Source organism: Simochromis diagramma, unplaced genomic scaffold (genome assembly GCF_900408965.1).
Source record: "Simochromis diagramma unplaced genomic scaffold, fSimDia1.1 OVJJ01000798.1, whole genome shotgun sequence".
Lineage (NCBI taxonomy): Eukaryota > Metazoa > Chordata > Actinopteri > Cichliformes > Cichlidae > Simochromis > Simochromis diagramma.
Window position 1 is genome coordinate 201,450 of NW_024386736.1, and position 21,057 is coordinate 222,506.

Consider the following 21,057-nt stretch of genomic DNA (forward strand, 5'->3'; position numbering starts at 1 on the left):
CTCATTGTTCGTTGTTCTTTATTTACATTTTGTTATAAAATCTAAATGTAATAAAATCCAAAAGGTCTCCAAGATTAGAATGTAGGTTAATGCCATTCCCTGTGTTTATTCTGCATTTATTCATCTATTAAGTATACCTTTAAGGTACTATGACTGTGAAAGGCTGTATTTCAGTAGAGTAAAAGTAGATGGTCTAAAGATGGCAACAACTGAGGCCACGAGGTGTGCTCAGTTTTCTGGAACTCCGTCCATAACAAAACAAAATAACCTGATTTATATTTGGCTGCTATCCTCCACCGGGTTGTCTTTTTTTTGTCAACAGCTGTGAGCCTCAGAGCGCTCCCGGGAAGTCCTGCTCTGACTATTTGCGATGCATGCTTTGTCTCCCCCACTGTGTCAAAAAGGTGACATTTTGTTTCATTTTCAGGAAGAGGATGCAGAAGCAAGGAGCCAAATTTGTGTTGCGTGCCAAAGTCAAAGTGTTTGCACGAATGTTGTTTTGCAGACGTTACAGCAGAGCTTGACAGTTTGGCCCCGTGATCTAATTTACTGTGCATAATGTGTGCTGTGTGTGACCCCTCAAAATGACTGTCGAATTACAATGTTTACTTTGGATCTGTATAGTTTTTAACTGAGGTTTAAACATTTTCTATTTGACATTTATGTCACCTTTCTTTTAAGAATTTTTTTTCTCCCATGTTACCTTTTCAAAGCTGGAAGTGAGGTAATTTGATAGAAAGAGCAAATAATTCAAATGTTTGGCTGTGAAAATACTCATTATTTTTAAGTAGTAGAAATCTACTTCTGTGAATAGTAGCACTGACCAACTATTTTTAAGATTGATTGCTATTATATCAGTTTATTACATTTATATACATGGTCCAATTAACTGAAATAGTAATAACTTCCTGTTGAACTTGTTCTCATTGTGTTTTAAGATATAAACCTTTAATGTTATTAACTTATGTACATTAGTTAGTTATTGTTGTTTTCATGCTTGTTGTATTAGTTTATCTCTGTTCACTGTAATATAGGGCTGCTATTTGTGTGTGTGAATATGGGGTTGTGCAGTTTTATGACAGCCTTTTCATTATTTTACACTGCATTTGAGAACTGTGTGAATTGAAATTAGCACTGGATCATGTCAGAGCATGGCCGTGTTTGAAAAGCTGCATCTAGACAAGACTTATGGAACAATGTCTATTGGACAGACAAGAACAAAGTTGAGATGTTTGGCCGTATTGCAGTGTGGTATATGAAGAAAACCACAAAAATAATAAATGACAAATGACAATAAATGACACTTGAGGCATCGAGGTGAAAGTTATCTTCAGTTGCAAGTATCTTGGTGTGACCAATAATAAGCTGGACTGGAAGAACCATATGGAGGCGGGGTACAGTAAGAGACAAAGGCTGAGGCCTTTCCACTCCTGCTGTGCAGTGTGGACAATACGATGGTGGCCAGTGCTTTGTTTATGCTTTAGCCTGCAGGGATGAAGGAGACCGCACAGCAGACAGGAACAGAGAAAACTTATTAAGAAGGCTCTGTGGTCACGTCTGAATTTGAAACAGTCCAGCACTGTTGTGGCAGAGAGAAGAATGCTCTTAAAGCTAACATGACCACGCCATGCCCAGGAGGTTATCACCAGTAGCACCTTCAGTCAGAGCGCTCCAGGAGGTCCTTTAAACCGACCACTTTACAGCAGCTGTTTAATGCACAATAACATGATTTTTAACCACATTTCCATATTTCAAATGTGTTGGCTGTTTTATTTATTACTTTTATCTGTCTATCTAAAGTCACACAAGAAAAGAATTACTTTTTCACATCACTTTCCATTCATAAAATCCATTTACATCCGTTTCTGATCAACTTAATATAGATTAAAAAACCTGTTAAAGCAGCAGATTAACAAACCTTAAATGTGGAAAAATGTCAACCATACTTTACCATATAGTTTTTTCCTATCTTTCCCGTGAGATGAAAGTCCCTAAATCACTGCTTAAAGTTACATCCATGTGTAAACAGTGAGCTGGGTTATGCTAGGCTTCCACTTCAGTGTCATTAAGCTGCCAAATGAAGCCGTTTCACAGCTGATTTAACTGTTTAGATCATTCAACTCTCCCTCCTGAGATCCACGGCCTGTCATTCTCTGTAGCTCTTGAAATAATCTTTCACTACCCCTCCCCATGTTTTGTTGTTGGCACAGACGCCTGCCAGTGGCATCATGGCAGAAAGCACCAAGCCTAATGAGATTAGTACTCCTAATTTAGGAAGTGAAATACATTCAGATTTCCCTCAGTAAAACACAATACTTATTCAGGAAGGCAATCTTATCTTCTCTCCTGCAAATTTAAAGTACCAAGGAACAAACTATAAAAGACAAATGCAGAAAAAATGTTCTGTGCTTTTGTGTGTCAATATTTTTCTAATCTGGTCATTAATATTAAAATTCAGACTCTTTCCAGACAGATTTTTTTTTTTTTTTTATGACAGCTTGAAGCCTTAATGTGTGCAGTGATGCTGCAGTTTTACTGGCACCTTCAGAAAAAAGGCTGTGCGACACTTTAACACAGCAGACATGAAGCCAGCAAATTGACAGCTTCAAGACAAGTTTTGTCCTCTTGATGAAAGATGCTCGCGTGTCTGAGAGCAGGCAAGAAACTTCAGCTTGGCATGCGTGAAATCAATGTTTTCACACCAAAGGTTATATGTTCCCTGCAGCGACTGTCTGCATTGTATGCGACTTGATGTGTATGTGTGTGTGTGTTTGTGTGTTTACCTGCAGGCTCCTAGCTGTCAGACTGCGGGGACTGGCCACATAAGTGTGTAACCGTCCATCCACTCCTCTCAGCAGTGGCTCAGAGTCTCGAACATATTGCAGGTCTCTGGATGTCCGCAGGTCAACCACCTCCATGGACTGACTCACGTTCTGGACCTGATGTACACACACACACACACACACATATGCATAATGCTGCTTATACCATCAGTGATTACTGTTTGTCCCTTCCATTAATATTTATGATTGGCTTTGGATGCTGTCTGATTACTGGCACCTGTTATTTGTTTCCAAACACCTGTTGTTTGCCTACAAATATGGCTGTGTGGTGATATGATGAAAAACAAAGGGCTAGTTCACTGAATTTTTAACCCCCCATGGTAACTAGCATAGCAAAGACAAAAAAAAGTTGTTGCACGCTGGTTTGAATGTTAATGTTAAACCAACAAAACAAATGCTATATTTCAATAATCATTTACTTATTATTTTATGTTATTTTTTATATTTTATAATGTATATGTATATAGGGACTTTTATTGTGAAATGAAAGAGCAGGAAGAGCCACGTAGTTGCTGTCTGTAGCACAGACAGCAGAAAAGATTCCAGGTCTGAAAAGTAAAACCAATGTGGAATTCGTCTTTTTAATGGCCAACAGAGGGGACACAAAATCCTATGGAAGTCTATGGAAAACATAATGTATAAAAAATTAGATCAATTTTTAAATGTTGATAATTCTATGTTTCAGAAAGAAGTATTATCTATCTAGTAGTACTATCTATTAGCTATCGACTTGTAAATGACAATCAATGAGCGTTTGACCCTTCTACCACACAAAATGAGCAATGCCTGCTTCAGTCAGAGGAGTTATCAGATGATGATGATAAATTGGTCTCTTTAGAGACCCTAAAAACTCAACAGCAAATAGAATAACAGATCTTTTCTATAGAAGATCATTAACTTGGTTATTTATGTATTTAGCTAATCATTTAAAATAAACATTTTAATGTGCGTTCATAATTTTACAGCTGAGTGTGCTCTCAGTGCTGCTAGTTATCTCTAAAGTGGTTGCTGCATATTAGAGTTCTGAGACTTTAGAACTGATACATTTAAACATTATAGCTTACTGTCCCACAGCCTAATACACTGAGTGGAAAGATGTGATAAAGATGTGGAAATTGCTTCAGTTTACTGGCTGATCAAAGTAAAATTAATTTTATTGATTGAATAGATATACTTAAAGTATGCGCTGTGTTCTCGTTGCTGCAATTCTACCCGTGTAAAACTAAGTGAATTTAAATCAAGTATAAAACCATTTATACACTTTTTGCATCACAAAATCAATACTTGCACATTTTAATGACAATGCAGCACACAGTCTGAGCTGCTTTAACCTACACCTTGGCTTCTTTCCTGACATTAGTAAGGTTTACAACTACTTATACAAATACTCCATTTTCTAATATATATTGCTCTGAAAACATGCCGTAAGTGAAAGAACCTGCTCCTGACCAGGTTATGTGTTCAATGTAAGTTACCATGGTGAATTAGCTCGGTAAAAAGTGAGCCACTTTCTTGACAGAGTACACTCTGATGTTAAGCCTGCTAGCCCAGTAATCTTACTTTGTAGTACCCACCCCTGGTGATGCAATGCCATCTAGGTCTACACCTTTATGGATCTAGTAGTGACACGGGCCACCAACCAAGACGGAGGAGGCAGCAGGAGGAAGACAAGCTGTCAGAACTGATAGTGATGCCAGTGTTAGCTAACAGCTGCAGATGTTTTCAGACACTGATGTTACAGGTGTTCAGGGATTCATTGGTGATTGTTTTAAATTTTCACTTTTCTTTGCAAGCTCCTTTGACTACGATGAGCTGGATGACTGAGAACCTTCACAGACGTTTTAAATTTTCATTTTCACTGAAGAAGAATATCGTAGCTGTTATTAAGTACTTCACAGCTTGCTGTTTTCAATTTGAGACAACACTACCCTGGTAGAATTCACGCACTATGCTAGAGGTTTCTTGTGTAATGTCATGTGCATATTCCTTAAGAGCCATCCACCATGCTGGACATGATACAACCACCTGTTGTGAAGTGAAAAAATGTGCATTCACCAACTGGTTGCCAAGTGGTTTCTGGACATTGCTGACAATCTCTAAGAGAAATCAGTTATAAATAGAGGGTTGCAACACAAACCTCTTTCCGATTGCTCTGGTCGTTAGCAGGCTGCCACAGTCACGTGTTGTTTGCATGGAAGATTGAAATTACTTTCAAGCAGTAGTGAAACTGTGAAAAGTGCAACACAAACTGTAAACGGTCGCTTTAATCTAAAAGTTGTGCCACAGTGCTGTTTCCAACACATTTCAAGGGCAGACTTTTTACTCTGAAGACAACTAGTCTCCATTTATAGTTTGTGTCGCACACTTTTCACAGTTTTACTACCTCTCAGAAAGTAGCTAGCAAGTGTTTGCTAACATGCCAGCAAGGTCCATACAAACTATTGGTGACCACAGCAATCTGCTGGTGACAAAGGCAATCATAAGAAGGTTTTCACCAACAGGCCAGAGTATAAACATTTTGCTAGCAACCGGTGGTTCAAAAAGGGTCACTAACCAGTCTCTGGCACTGTGGCTTTAGTCACCTGACCCTACCTTTGATATATAAGTGGTTAATGGTGATGGGACTCCAAAACCCCAAAGTACACATAATATACTACATAATGTTTATATGCAACAAAGGGACAGAGTTACAATTAAGCTAGCAACTCTGGATGTAAACTTTGCAGCACTGTACAGTGACACAGTGATCCTTGGAGTTAAATTCTACCAACAAAATTAACAGGCTGGGTTTTTTTTTTTTTGGCAGATTTAACAGATCTTGAATGTTAAAAGATGAAAACAAAAGGATCACCAAAGTTATCCGAGATAACCTCTGGGGTCCGTGAATATCTGCAGCAAGTGTTACAGCAATTCTTCCGAACTGGTCGAGATATTTGAGTCTAAAGCAGTGACCAACAGGCTGACAGTGCTAAATACAGTCATTCTGTTCATGTGGTTAAAAATTTAAACTGCAAACAGAATGGTGGGCAGTTTTATTGTTCTGTGGTTTTATGTGTTTATTTTATTTAATTGTTCATTTAAATAATTGATTAATTTTATTTACTAATTTAATTGTGTATGTGTTTTTAATTTTCTGTATTAAAGGAAGGTGGTGAGAGTTTTTAAAGTAGTAGTAGTAGTAGTAGAATATATTATTATTATTATTATTATTATTTCATAAAAGTTGTAGGAACCACATTAAAAAACATTTTTTAACTCCTGACTGAAAAAATAGAAAGGTAAATAAATAAAAATGGATAAATAAAAGAGTGTGAGGAAAATATGCTTTTTAAATTAAAAGCAGTTCATGCTTCGGGTTTAACATCCCCCATTCACTGCTCAACAATATGATACAAAGACACACAGTTTGCAGACCCCCTGTTCCCCTCTCTTAGATCTCATTAGGTCCATTTGAACATAAGTTCCTCTCCTTTCGTGTCCTGCTCTAAAAAACAACCCCCACTCACGCCCCGTCTTATTACCCAGGCAGAGGGTGTACCACACACTTGAAATCTCTTTTAATGTTGAATGAAAAACAAGTGTTTAAAAAAATCTATTATAAAAATGACCCAGATATTTCCAGATATTCAGGAGTGTTATGCAAACAAACAAACAAACAAACAAACAAACAAACCCGCCCACACATCTCCTGTACAACACGTTCTGTGGAGGCCAGACAAGCAAAAAAATAGAAAAATAAAAAATAAGCGCTCACACCACCGCACACAAACTCACAGCGGGATCTAGGTGTCACTTCCACAGACATGCTGAGCTGATTAAGATTCATAAATACAAAAGACTCTCAACAAGAGCAGAGCGAGGAGAGAAGAGGGAGTTATTTCTGATAGTGTTCATCTACCTTTTTCTCATTTCTCTCTCGTTTTGTGTGAAGCGAGAACAGGATGTAACAGCACCAGTGTAGGACAAAAAGAGTAGTAATCTTTGTGATATTGCCATTGGTGTGCTCCGGTTTACTACAGCGTTGGTGAGAAAACGTGCCGTCGTGTGCGAGGCTGAGAATAGCGAATGCATGGCTTACTTGATGCCGTTCAATAATTCATCAATTTCTGTCACAAATCACTTTTATTACCCTCTCTTAGGACACAGACATAAACTGAATAGCCCCGTACACATGTACACACACACAAGCAGTTACACGCAAATGGTCGTATGCTGAGCTGCACCCACAACACAGAACAAAGTGTTTCTTTCCCACCCATCTGTCAGCGTTTCTTTGAGTTTAAACTCTTTTGGCATGCTGAATGACTGGCAGTCTACAGAGGATTTGGCTACTGATGTATCAGGAATACATCTGTCAGCGAAGCCCGTGTGTGTCTGTTCATGTGTGTTTCTGCAAGTGTCAAAACAAAGAGACAGTCCAGTGAATATTTTCATTCCAGTACACCGCCTCTGCCCCGTGCCGCATGTCAATGCTGACCACTGAAACGTCAAGGCGCGAGACGAACACTCACAAATGCGCACGCACCTGCTCGGTCAGCGAGCGTAGCTGTCGACTCCGAGGGTCTCGTTTACAGAGGTTCCGTGCCGGGGCGACCACCGTGCACATGCACCTGCCGTCGGGATCCGAGGCCGTGCTGTACACCTGCCAGCCTTCCTCTGAGCCCGGGTACAGCCCCTGCACACAAACACGCCCGGTGTTAATGAAGTCACTGCGGGATAACACATTACCAGACGAGAGGGTGAGCAGAGGAAAGCACAGAAAGCAAAACAGAACAACAAACAAATTCATCACCTATTAGCAGAGCAGATGATGTACACAACAAGCTGGAGTACAACTATTTCCATTACGAAATAAACACCTCACCATTGCTCCTTGGCTTAACTACTTTATGCTTTTGTTCTTCAGCTGTGAAAACAGCAAGAAACGAAGAAGAAAAAGAGGGGGGGGAAAGCAGAGGTTCAGGTATTGGTGGTTATTTATTTCTGCTTTGTCAGTTTGATTTAAATTTAGCTTAAAAAGGGTTTTTAGAGGAATCTGAAAACCGGATGCTACATTTAGAGATTAAAGCGAAGAGCTTCAGTGCTATGAACTCACTCGTATGCTTTGACATTGCATAATAATAATACAACAAAACAGAAAGCACATATCAGTGATTAAAATTTAAGTTGATGATTGAAGTTTTAAGAGATTAAGTGGTTGCTCATAGATGTTTGGTTGTGCACTGGTGTGGACTGTTTGCAGGGTAGAAATCATCTTTTGTGCAGATTTGTGGGAGCTCTGGGGAGTCGGTGACTTTCTGCCAGAGAGAACAGCAGTTCCGTCCGTGGAGGCAGAGAGTGGAAACTCTCCAGTAATGCTGCTAGCTTTCCTGGACACAGACATGTGGGAGACGTCACAGCTGATTTTAGCAACAAATGAGAAATTCAGAATTGGACATGGATGTCTCTGGTGAAGTCGAGCCCAATGAAAACACAGAAAGCGCACAATCTCCGTTTGACAAACATAAAAAGACGCTGAAATCACGAGATGCATCATGGTGAGATCACGCAGAGATTTACATGCTGGCTACGACGATAACGACATAAAAGGAAAATATCTGTTCAGCCCTGATGACTGCAGTCTGACCTGAATAAGACTGAGACGCTGAAAAGAAGTGTGTTGGCTGAAAATAAAAAATACATGCAAACACTTCAAAGGCTACGAAACGGAGATTTAACAGAGACTACATTCTCCTAAAAAATAGAAAAAGAAAAAAGCACAGAGCAGTAACTCCTCTTATCTTTATTTCTACCTTTACACCAAAATATGAGCTTTTTTTTCCCCAAATGATGACTGCACATCTCCCATGATCTGTTTATATGCCTACTTATATCTTTCAGCACATACTGTAAATGGGAGGTAGGAAATGTATTCATTCTTAAGCGAAGCCGTTATTGAAGCATGTGATTCAACGTAAAATCATTCATAACACCCTCAACAGTGATCACAGCGACTGAGGGAAAATGTTTTTGATAGATTTGATAAATCCAATTAAGCCTGACTTTCTTTTAGATAATATTCTCGACACCTTGGAAACAGTAGCTAGTACAAATGATTTCGATAACACAAATCAGAGCCTGATCAATATATTGGTTGGGACTGATAATGAAAATTTAAAAGGTAAGAAATTGAGGTGGAAAAAATATTTTAACCATGTTACGAGTGTTGAGGCTGCATAGTTTGTCCACCAGAGGGCACTCTGCAACTTCCTTGTTGGCAACACGTAATTGGAAGGTAACAAACACAAGGAGCTGATCATGTAACAGTGACATAAGATTATTTTTAATTTGCATTGTCTTATTATCTCAGTGAGGACTCATAAATATTCTGCCTTCAGCTGAACACGCCTAAGATTAAATACGCAATTACTGATTTTAGGAAAAGCCCTCCTAAACACAAAGCTACTTTTATTAAAGGTCAGATTGTGGAGTGTGTTTAATGTTAATGCCTTAGAATAGTTGTTGATCCGAAGCTTGATTTTAAAGCAAACTCTGAAGCTGTGTGCAAGAAGGGGCACCAGCGACTCCCATGTTTGAGAAGGCTTTCTTGTTTCCGCACTGATAAAACCATGATGATTTCATTTTATCCTGCTTTTATTGAATCTGTTTTATCCTTTTCTTTGTTGTCGTGGTTTGGATTCTTATCTGTAAATAACACAAACTCACTCAATCAAACTGTTAAGTGGTCTAACAGGCTGACTGGTTAACCACAGCATCCCTGCACACCAGACAGTTCCAGTTTCTTCCTTCTGGTCGAACGCTTCTGTTCCCAAAATGTAAAACAACAAAAGTTAAAAATAGCTTTGCTGTAGCAGCCATTACTCAAATGAACAAATGAGAGTTTTTACAGTTTTTTCCCTTAGCGGGGGCGACATGAAGCCCAAGGTATTTTTAGTCATTGTTTTATAGTACTATGTACAATTGTTGTCTGTTCTGCCTGTATTGAGAGCGTGAATATGACGATGGATGACCCACTGCTGCAGAGCAACGCAGCAGGAAACGCGGTGCTCCAAGTTATTAAGAATGAATCTCATCATAAAAATGGCTGAACCGCTAAATGACATTAGCTCATCCAAGGAAAAGCACCTGTGTGTTCATTCACATGGACAACAAAATGCTCATTTTTTCATCTAAAGTGGTTATCGGCTTTCATTACGTTCACAATTCTTATAAAACTATCAGCTGCAAAAATACGTCTACTCCAGTACTGTCCTTAAGTGCCTATTTGAGGTCCTCCTGCTGCAATGGAGTGGGGGTTTTTCACTGAACTTTCAATTTCTACTTAACAGTCAAACAAAAATATTGCTTTTATAGTGCTTTTTTTTTTTTTTACCCCACTACATTTATCTAACTATAGTTACAAGTTATTTCTCCTGTTACAATTTTTCATAACCGTCCTGGTGAGTAAAAACTATGTCAGGTTTGTGATGAACTGCAGGATTGAACTTTCTTTTGTGTATGAGGAAAATTCTCTTTTTTACATTAAGAAAACATAAAAAATGAATTAGCTAAACAACGCTGTCACAAAGCTAACAGCAGGGAAACAGGAAACACTGTAGTAATCTGGTTTTGAGTGTGGTTTGGCTGTTGTAGAGGTGGGGGAGAGATCAATGCCATTTTGTTGATTCAGTAGTTTCAGGTAAGCTGATAAAAAAGGAGAAAAGCTGTGTTAGCAGATTTTCTTCCCTATGGATATGAACAAGTACTTTTATCTGCTCTGTGGATCACTTAATAAAACAAATCTGACTGAAATCAAGACTGGCTTCAACAACAGTTAGTAGTACGAGTTGGCTATTAATAGATAGCACCTCAGCAAGCTAATGTGTGATCAAGCCTGGTACAAACACACACACAGATATAAGCTCATGTTCAGCTCTTGTTTAGCCAGTAAGTATAAACGTATTATTTAACCGTACCACGAGATTCCAGCAAGAAATTATAATATGACAGGATTTGTCCTGTTCTTTAATGTTATTAGGACAGGTGTGTCAAACATGAGGCCTGAGGCCTGCTGAAGACTCCAGTCTGGCCCATGGGACAGCACTGTAAAGTGTAAAGGAAAGCATACATTTGGGGATTTTAACGATATTTTTGTAGATTTTAGAGCTTTTCCTACTAATAAAAATGTCCCTCGTGGCCACTGATACACACCAAAGTAAATAAATGACAGAAAGTTATTGTTTGTTTGTTTTTTTAATCTTTGATAGAAAGACATTCTGTCATTTAACAAAAATGTTCAGTTTTATAATTACAGGAGCTAACAGGACTTTTTCTTTAATTTTACACATGTATGTCTTAAAATCTAAGGCCAAAGATTAGTGACGACAGACTTCAGCATCATTTCTTCATCATGAAGAAAAACTGAGACGCATTGTTTTAACTGCACTTCATTTCCTTATATTAAAGTGTTTCAGGGACTAAATGTGTAATAAAATGTCTTTGCACTGACAGAGAGGAGAGCTTCACGAGTTTGGGCCACTCAAAGTGGGCTGCATGTGGTCCACAGTGTAAAATGAGTTTGACATCTCAGCTTTTAGGATTTGATTTTCATTGATTCCTGAGCTTTCTGAGCATTAAGTACTTGTCATGTTTTACTTCTGGTTAATGTTTTATATTTGCTTCTGTTAAGCTTATACATATCTAGTGTGTTCTTTTGTCTATTCTTCATTTCCTGCTTTACTTTGGTAATCCTTTGCCTCTTGTGTTTTACAGTTGCTTTTACTTCCCATCTGTCCTCATCTAGCTGATTGTACAGCTGATATTACTCCCTGCCTTGATTAGCCTTCTGTGTATAACTTGTCCCGCATCCCCTTGGTCTTTTGTTGAGCTGCCTGTAGTCGTACCTTCTCTCTGTGTTCCCATGTTGTTGCCTTGTTTTTGGAATTCTGCTATTTAGTTTCTTGGCTCTCGCTACAGCCTAAACGAACAGCTCGCCTTTTGTTATTGGAACTCTGCCTCCCTGCATCTTGCATTTGGGTCCTCTCACTACACATCTCACAGTTCTAAGCAGTCTATGCTTAACCAGGCCCAAGTTCAATAACTAATCAAATCACTGTGGGTCAGTCTGCATGTTCAACATGAAAGGATTCTGGAGCCTGCATTTATGACATCCTTTAAAAAATCACTTCAAAATCAATATTTATTTTAACATGCACCACTTGAATCTACCCATGAGGATCTAAAATCCAGTTATTAATTGAATATTTGATTAAAGTGAAAAAGAAAAAAAGTACAGGGTCAGAAGATTAGTGTTGATAATCCACAATCAGGTGCTCTTCAAAGACGAGGCCAGCGGTCAAATAGAGATTTTAATGTTCAAAAAGAAAAACAACGTTTGTGCTTATTATTAATGGCAGTCCTTAGTATTGATTTGGGGAGTGGGGGACGAAATCAGAGGGGCTTTAGTTTAAGACAAAAAAGGATTAATTCATGAATCAAACAATGGGTTTCCGATCAGAGAGTCTCCATCGTGATACGAAGAACAAACAAAACAGAGATTTAATTGAAAGGGCTTAAGAGGCACACCGTGTGCGAATTCTAGCATTTAAGAGGCATTTCAAGTGGCTCCTTTACAACTCTGTTTGTACGCTGTACATTTGCAGCTATTTAAATGTCAGCACTCCTGCTGGTGTAATAGTATGTACGTTTTGCTTTTTGTTATTCAGACAGTAGGAAAATAAAATAAAAAGTTATTATTTGCCTCACCACAGGGGAATCCTATTTTTAACCTTTTGTAGCCTAAAGAATGGCACAAATCCAACCTGCTGAGGTGATTTTAAAAACTGCAGCACAGAGGAGTGGACAGGCAATTATTAGCACTTGAAAAATACAGTCTAAGCTGTTATATAATCAGACCCTTTTTTTATGTTTTGGGTTATTTGGGACTCATTAGGTTGAGGCGACACCGATTGTTCCCAGAGGGCTGACCATTTGGAAGCAAGTAACAGCAGAGGAAGTTAAAAACCATAAAGAAAAAAACACAGAAGACGCTAAATCACGAGCTCATTACTGTGAGGTTTATCCAGGTCTGCAGCTTGACCTACTTAGTGATAACACTTTAGAACAATGTAAAGGAACGGCTGAGTTTGATCTGACACTCACAGCCTGTCGCACTGAGCTGCCCTAAAAACCCTGAAAAAGAATAATGGCAGAGGAGGAGGATGAGAGAAGGAGGCTGCCGAGAGGATGAAGGCACGAGAGGGAAATATGGAGGGGGGACTGTGGTGGCCTGGAGGGAAACATCTGATAAATCTATCAGCTGGGTTCAGAGGGGTAACCTTCACAATGTTCACAATGCAGCTGACGACGCGAGCGTTGAGGTTTAAAAAGAGGAAGATGTGAATGAGCTGAATGTATGAGCATCGGCTGTGCCTCCTGCTCGATGTAATTAAACAGAGGACATATGGCACCTCGGGGCTCATTTCACACGAGGGAAAAATGATAAAAATCTACACAGGCAGCTCGACTGATTGTGATCAGAGCAAATACAGAGAGCGCGGAGCAAACAGAGCCGCATTTCTGCAGTTGACAAATTGTTGATAAGAGGCTGAGGAGACAGGAGGACGTATGCAACTCAGAAAAATGTGTGTAACATCCTATATAAGAGAAAAATCGGAAAGTCTTACTGACACCATCTAGCTTAGAGTGTGTTTACCCAGACTAGCACTGCAATGAATAGACTGTATAGAAGCCTTCTTTTTTAAAAGTCATATGCTCTTATGACATAAGAAAAATATGCACATAGTGAGTCAGCGGTAACACATAAACACTGAATGCTCTGACTGAGCGTGGCAAAACAGGTGAGCAACAGAAACGCTGCAACATTAATCTCAATATAATAATATTATGTAGCAAAAAGTAAAAGGCCAACAACTGAAATGTGTTGTGGCAACAGGCTAAATAGGTAAATAAATGAATAGAACAGTTTAAAAATGACCAATAAAAACTCAATCAAGCTTAAACTAAATGCTAAAGAGTCAGAGGATAGTGAATAGTTACAACAGCTGCTTAAAACAATAAAGAATCCATTGAAATGCTTCTGTTACTCAGTATGTAAGCTGAACAAAGCACCAATTCATTAGCAGCCCTTATCTTAAAAAACAAAAAGAAAAACCTTTTAATACAATTTATGTTTTAATTAACATGCAGTTTAAAATTAATTCAGCAAAGTTGAAGCACATTTGGAACCTGACAAGTAGTGCTGATTAAAGAGCATGTGAGTTCATTTGATAAGACTCCGGGGAAGCACAATTGGCAAAAAATAAATAAATAAATAAACACTTTGGAGAAAGTGATGTAGCTAACAATTAAATTTATGTGCAATTAAGCTGGATTACAGAGACACAACAGCCAGATTTCAGACATTTCCCATCTAGAAACTGTCAACTATTGCAGTAGCAACACTGCCCATCTAACATCTCCATCTGCTTCAGCCACGGTCTCTCTCTCTCTCTCTGTGTGTGTGTGTGTGTGTGTGTGTGTGTGTGTGTGTGTGTGTGTGTGTGTGTGTGTGTGTGTGGGCACCTGCTTGCATGAGACTACATGCACTTTGCTGAACTTGCAAAGTGCCACCACGCAGCAGATGTGAGGTGCCAGAAAGGTAAATCATGCAAACCCTGAGTGTGCGCACAAACGCACACAAACTGCAATGCACGGACAGGATACGCATACGGGGTGAAGAAACCAGGGTGCGTGCAGTGATCCCCCATGTCTCGGGTTGCCAGGGGGGTTGCTAGGGCAACAAATCACCGGCTGTCCCATTGGGTGAGTCAGCCTTCCCTAGGAGAAATATCACCCCAGTAAGTCTGAGAAAGAGCAATCCTATTACCGGTCTGTGGGTGTAGCAGTGTGTGTGTGTGCAGCAGTGTGTGCATACTGTACATGTGTTCTTTATGACTCATAAAAGCTTATTTATTTATTCATTAGTGCTATTTATTCTTCAGTTGTGCCACCTGCTGTAGTGTATTTTCTAATTGTGCTCTGACTCTGATCTTGTGAGCGCTTTTTTTTTTTTCTTCCTCTACCTTCTTTCATGTCTTTTCTGCACCAGTGAACAGATCAAATATCTGCTGCATGCAGGCTAAAATATCCCCGAAGATCTTGATAATTGAATCTGACTTACTTCCCCCGTCATCGTAGATATCTTAGAAGCTGGGGCTTTTTTTCTTCTACAGTGAATAAGCAGACATTTATCTTGGAATAATTACAGATCATGTCACAAAGGAGAGCTTATGTCATTATATTTACTGAAAGTGGATGTTGCTGTGTAGAAAAGAGAAGTATGTGAAGGTGCTGCTGAAAATCACAACTCAAGTGACAACAAAAACACGTCTCTATCGTTTGATGAAGACGAAGTTCTGGAAGTGCACAGATACAGCGTGTATGCGTGCGTGTTTAGTCGTATGAATATGAATACGTACGCTGACGATCCGTTCATGCGTTCCCTCTGAGGAGATGATGGTTCCATTGAGTCCAACCAGCGACGGTAAGGTCTGGGACATCCAGTTAGTTACCATAGCCATGGTGCTGAGCACCGCTCCAATTTTCAACATGGGAACACTCATCCTGATGCATACACATTCACACACCGCACACACACACACACACTAACAGAAACTCTGGCCGGCTCTCACACACAGTCCAAACTGTTCACAGCAGTCATTCTAACAAGAGCAGCTGCACAGCATGGTGTTACAGGTTGTGCAGTCGCTCTGTAGTGTTTGTTTAAAAAGAAAAGAAGAGAAAAAAACCACGAATGTTCCCTCTGAAGTCTAAGACACTGCCACAGGTTAGTAGATAAATCCAGATGCATCCATGCAAAGACGCATCAAGTCCAAACATCCAGCTCAGGCTGCAGGAGGTGCTCCTGGAAACAGCTGGTCTGAACTGTGTGCGTATGTGTGTGTGCGTGTGTGTATGTGTGTGTTTCCTGGACTCCTTCCTTCGTCTGGCAGTGAGGCGTTGTGGCTGAGCCAGCGCTGCTCTCTCATTTATCCTCTAACTCTCTGCCTCTCCCTCCCTCCCGCCTTTCCTCCACCCTCTCTCGCAGACACACTCCTCCATCTCTCTCCCAGACTCTCACCTATTCCTTCCACTTCTTTATCCAAGCGCCACAGTCTCCTCTCAAACCATATTTCATTCAATGAAAAAAAGCACGCCACAAAAAAAGTGCTAACGAGAAAAAAAAGAATATTCGTCTGACACTTATCCCATTCTCTTGCTTTTTTCACCCTCTTTTATCATTTCCATACCCATTTTCTTCTTCTTTTACCTGACCTTTAATTTTCCCTTTTCATCCTGACTGCAGTCAGCACCTTTCTTTTTCCTTTCTGTCCAATGTCCCCATCTTTTCCTTGATATTGATTAAATGCAGACGCCTACAGGAATGCACAATGATCTGGACTGACCTCTCCCTTAAGTGTGTGCGTGCGTGTGTGCATTTGTGTTTCATGTAAATCACACACTGATGCAACACTGCCACCACGTGGCCCTCGGTGCCTGCCGACAACCAAACTGTGTAAGAGATTTTACACTTGATTTGATCAAAACTTCAGAGAAAGTACAAGATGTACAGATGCTTTATTTGATCTGGCTCTGCAGCATTTCCATGGCAGCAACAAACTCCAAAAATAAAAAATTACAGCCTGTGTGCCACTTCTGTCACTGTGTTTACAACGTTTGCATCCACCTGCTGGGGACTGCAGATTAAAAGGAGTTGGTACAGCACTTATGCACAAAGCCTAACTGTGTCCCAGTTAAATAATATACTTACTGTATACACGATACACAATACTACCTAAGTCTAAGTCTCTATGTGCATTTTGAAGGCTTTTATTCCTGGTACCCACTCTGTCTATCAGCAGCATTTGCAATACTGCTACTCTTCAGACTATTGTTCTGTTATTGATTGTTTTTGCAATGAAGATGAGTTTTTCTAGCTTGATATGTTTTATTTTCCCAGTGGTTTAACTTACAACCACAGTTTGTCTTAATTTTTGTGAAGCGGTGAGCTGTGTTTCTTTAAAAAAATGTTTTCTGGCACTTTTTTAAACCAAATGACTAACTGCCCTAATCACTGGCTTATTTATTTATATGAATGAATAAATGAAAGCCTTGCAGGCCGTAAAAAATTAAAGCATCACTATTATGCTAACTAGCACAATTAGTAGTTCAAAACAATCCCCTTTGTTAGTCTTATGCTGAGCCATGATATTTTGCTTCCCTTCTCTTCCCTGTGATTGGCTGTTCTTCACAAACACAAGGTTTGCACAACAGATTTGGGGGGGAGGGTACATTACATATTAGACCGTGTCATGTATCATCTATTTAATAACATCTAAGCCAGGATGCAGAAGCACTGTAAGATTTAGTAGCTTGTAGAAAAACCTTAAACCTAACCTTAAAAAAAGCAATAGCTTGAAGTAATAATTTTCTGTGTGACTTTGTCATAGAGAAAATATTGAAGGAATTTTCAGCCCACTCTTCTTGACAGAGTTAATTCAGTTCACTGGTTTTATGCACATCTCTTTTAAAGTCCACAAAAGTATTTCAGTCAGGTTGAGCTCTGGACTTTGAATGGACCATTGCAATGCCTTGATTCTTTTCTTTTTCAGCCATTAATTTGTAGATTGGGATCATTGTCCTGTTGAATTTCCCAATTTGGGCCAAGCTTGAGCTGTCAGACAGACAGCTGACTCCAGAATACTTTGTTAACAGAGGAGTTCATGTTTGAACGAGTGACTTGTCCCGTGGCTTCCAAATAAGCTCAAATAATCAGCCCTCCACCAACAAAGCTGACAGCTGGTATGATGTGCTTGTGCTGATATTCTGTGTTTGGTTTTCTCCAAACAGCTTCTTCTCAGAAAGAAGAGGCTTTCTTCTGGTAACCCGTCCAGCCAGGCAATACTTGTTCAGTCATTTTTTAAACTGTATACTGTTATGAACTTTAATATTTAACATGCCAACTGAGGCCTGGAAATCTCTTGAATTTTTTTCAGTTTCTCTGAGTACTGACCTTGAGGTAAATTTCCTAGAAGCGTCCACTCTTGGGAAAACTGGCAACTGCCTTGAATGTTTTCCACTCATGAATAATCTTTCTCAATGTTGAACGATGAACTTCAAATTGCTTGGAAATGTCCCTATAACCCTTCTCAGATCGATGGGCAGCAACATTTGCGTCTATAAAATCATTGCTGTTGTGTTTCCTCCCTGGCAGTGTGTTAACACACACCTGAATGCTCCAGACCAGCAAACTGACGAAACATCTGCTTTTATAGAGGCGCTCGCACTCGCTCATGATCAGTTAATCACGTGTATTTGATCAGCAGCGCCTGGCTACTCTTAATTGTTATGGAAGCAGTAAGTGTTCTGCATTTTGGCTGATGTTTATAATAACCCATATAAAGTCTTTTTTCTTTTAATTAATATAACCTGACATATAAAACCTTAAATGTGAAAGACGCTGTACATTATTTTTTTTAAAGCCTGCATATACACCTTTTTTTTTCTTGCAACAGTGGCTTGAGTTGAGTGTTGTTGTGAGCTGCTGCTAAATGAAGGAATTTCAGTTGAACTGAACTGTAAAACTAATTTGTACAGTGACACTGCTAAATGAATCCTTTACCCATGAGACACATTTCACTGTATTTTTTTCTGACCGTATTTAGGACAGCACTTAAGTGGCAATTTTTGATGAAGTCTACAAAATACGGTAATGAATGTAAAGCTTAAAAAAAGAACTAAACACAAACTAAGTATACTGTACTGTAAATTCATCGTGTGTATGAAAATGTAATGCAAGGATCAAACACAATATTGGAATAGTGTCAAATAGGCCTCACGCTAATCACCAGTCAAGAGGAGGATCAAAATCATTGAATGATATACATTTTTTGTAATTAGTTCAGTCTAATGAAAATAGGATAATACTGACTCATCAGGCTGGTGTTTTTGAGCTGTAAAAGGCCACCCGCGATGCTAAACAGACTGCAGTGCACAACTAGCAGCCCTGTAACAACTTCAAGAGCTATAGAAGGACATGGCTCTTCCCCGTCTCCTGCCTCGATTTAACTAACCAACACTAAATATTTTATAGCGCCTTTGTTCTCATCAGGAGTAACATACTCATTGTTGTTTTTTCTAGATAAAGAGTCTGCAGAATACACATGGATTATACATAAAATCTCCTTCAGCAAATATTCTAAACATGAATATTTCAATCAGCTGCACTTAAGGTTACACAGTCATGAGGAGGAGGAGGGCAACAACAGAGCCAACATGACAAGTGAGTGGTGTAAAACACCTTCAGGGTGTTTCTGGTCACTGACTCAGGTGGCTGCCTCTCTGCATTTTTACAAACTAATCATCGCCATCTTTTCAGTAGAGTGGAACGACAAAGTTTCTCAGAACAATACAGTACAACAGATCAAAACAAGAAGAAAACCCAAAACTATAATATAATAAAAAAAAAAAAAAATAACTCAAACAATAAATATAGATGATCGTGATTTCTCTGAGCATAAAACTTGGCAAAACAAATCTATAAAAATATAATTTTTGGGAGGTCGATTTTGATCTAAACTCCTTTGTCAGCAATATTTACTTTATCTAATATGTTTTAAGATGTGGATCTATATAAAGCATTTTATTTCTTTCAGTCAATTTATTTCATTTTATTTTAGTCCTGTTTTTGTGACTTATAAATATGTTTCCCTTAAAAAAAAATGCATGCTCTAACTGTTAGCATGTAGGCAATATGGCTAAACTATTTTGGGGATGTCCAGCAAATACCAGGAGATATAAAAGACACAAGGTTGGTTAACAAAATGATAAATCAGAGTACATCAATTCTTTCCAAGAACCACTTTAAAGTTTAGAAACTTTTAAATTTTGACTCATTTGACACAAAGGTTGAATGGATAAGTTGGGGACACGGTGTCTCCTTACCTTACATGAGCTGACAGTGACCAGCAGCAGCAGCACCCACAGGGCTTCAGGTGGACTCATGGCTGTCCTTTTCTCTCCCTCTGGTATTCCTGGTCTTGACCCAGCTTTGACACGCACCAGACATGAAAGAAAACTTGGTACTGTACACCTTCCTTGCTTAGCCTCAAGGTTATGACTAATTTGACTAGTCTGGAGTGACTGAATCCCCTCAGGCTGTGGAAGAAGAGCACAGTGCTAGTGTTCTTGCTGTGGAGAGCCACTCAGGAGCTGACTGGAGACAGCAACTGTCTTTGAGGAAGATTAGAGAGGAGGCGTAGGGAAGGAGGAGTTGGTGAAAAGGATGATTATTTGTTGCTTAACACAGCCAGTGAATATACAGTTAATTAGTGAGTGGGTGCACTTGTTAGTAACAGATTGCATGTGAGATTGTACTGCTGATTCTGGTATCATAAAGTTACTCCCTGGAACTCAGGAAAACTTTTTCTATTAGTTTGGAAAAAGGGGCGTAATTGTACGGAATGTTAGTTTTTAAAAACTCTCAAATTCTCCCAAATTTGGGAGTTTTTAAAAACTCCTAAATGTAATAATAAAAACTGCTCACTGGTAAGGTTGTCAAAATAAAAAAATCATTACTCAGATAATTTAATAATCGATACTAAAAATTGGTATAATACCAACAGTGCTGTCTTGGCTCCGGCAGTTGATACACGACTTCAGCCCCTCATAACACAGGAATAGTGATCCATCTCATATCGCATGACTATATAAGAGTGATATATAAAAGAGTTTTTTACACTCATAGCTCACAACACTGAACATTTTCTAAAGTTAAGCAAAGCCCTCACTTTCACAAAACTGGAACATTAAACAGTTGCTAATGCTAATCTAGCTGCTGCGCACATTAACGTTAGCCTTTTAACTGCTAGCAGTTTAGCCCTGTGTTAAGCTATGATTAATAGAAGATTGATAGAAGATGGCGCCGGTGAGGTCGGCTGCCGTCACGACTGCTCCGACCACTTTTTCTTTGTCTTTGTTTTTTTAAGTTAGTTTTCAGCGTTTCTAAATCGGCAAAATCACCACCATTGGGTACATTAGGTATGACAGTGACACTCTTGTTTCTATTGGTATACAATGTACTCACAATTCGAAGTTTTTAACTCCGGATCCGAGCTGGCCGAGTGAGATCTTGAGGGAGAACAAAGGGAAGCGGCGGCGGCCTAGAGGGAAGCGA

General features: G+C 39.2%; 1 protein-coding gene across 2 annotated transcripts in view; it reads right to left on the reverse strand.

Moving 5' to 3' along the window:
- LOC120741333 (noelin-2-like) overlaps positions 1-20,244 on the reverse strand; it is a 39,048-nt gene extending 18,804 nt beyond the window's left edge. Inside the window, exons 1-3 of one of the 2 annotated variants that reach the window (XM_040044268.1) lie at positions 19,827-20,244; positions 7,369-7,518; positions 2,784-2,939 (exon numbers count right to left, since the gene is read on the reverse strand). In XM_040044268.1, the coding sequence (XP_039900202.1) occupies positions 2,784-2,939; positions 7,369-7,518; positions 19,827-19,886 (366 nt within the window). In that variant the 5' untranslated portion in view covers positions 19,887-20,244. Of the gene's footprint in view, positions 1-2,783; positions 2,940-7,368; positions 7,519-15,301; positions 16,298-19,826 lie in introns of those variants that run through there. The other variant, XM_040044189.1, reaches the window with a different exon arrangement.
- Between the last annotated feature and the right edge of the window lie 813 nt (positions 20,245-21,057).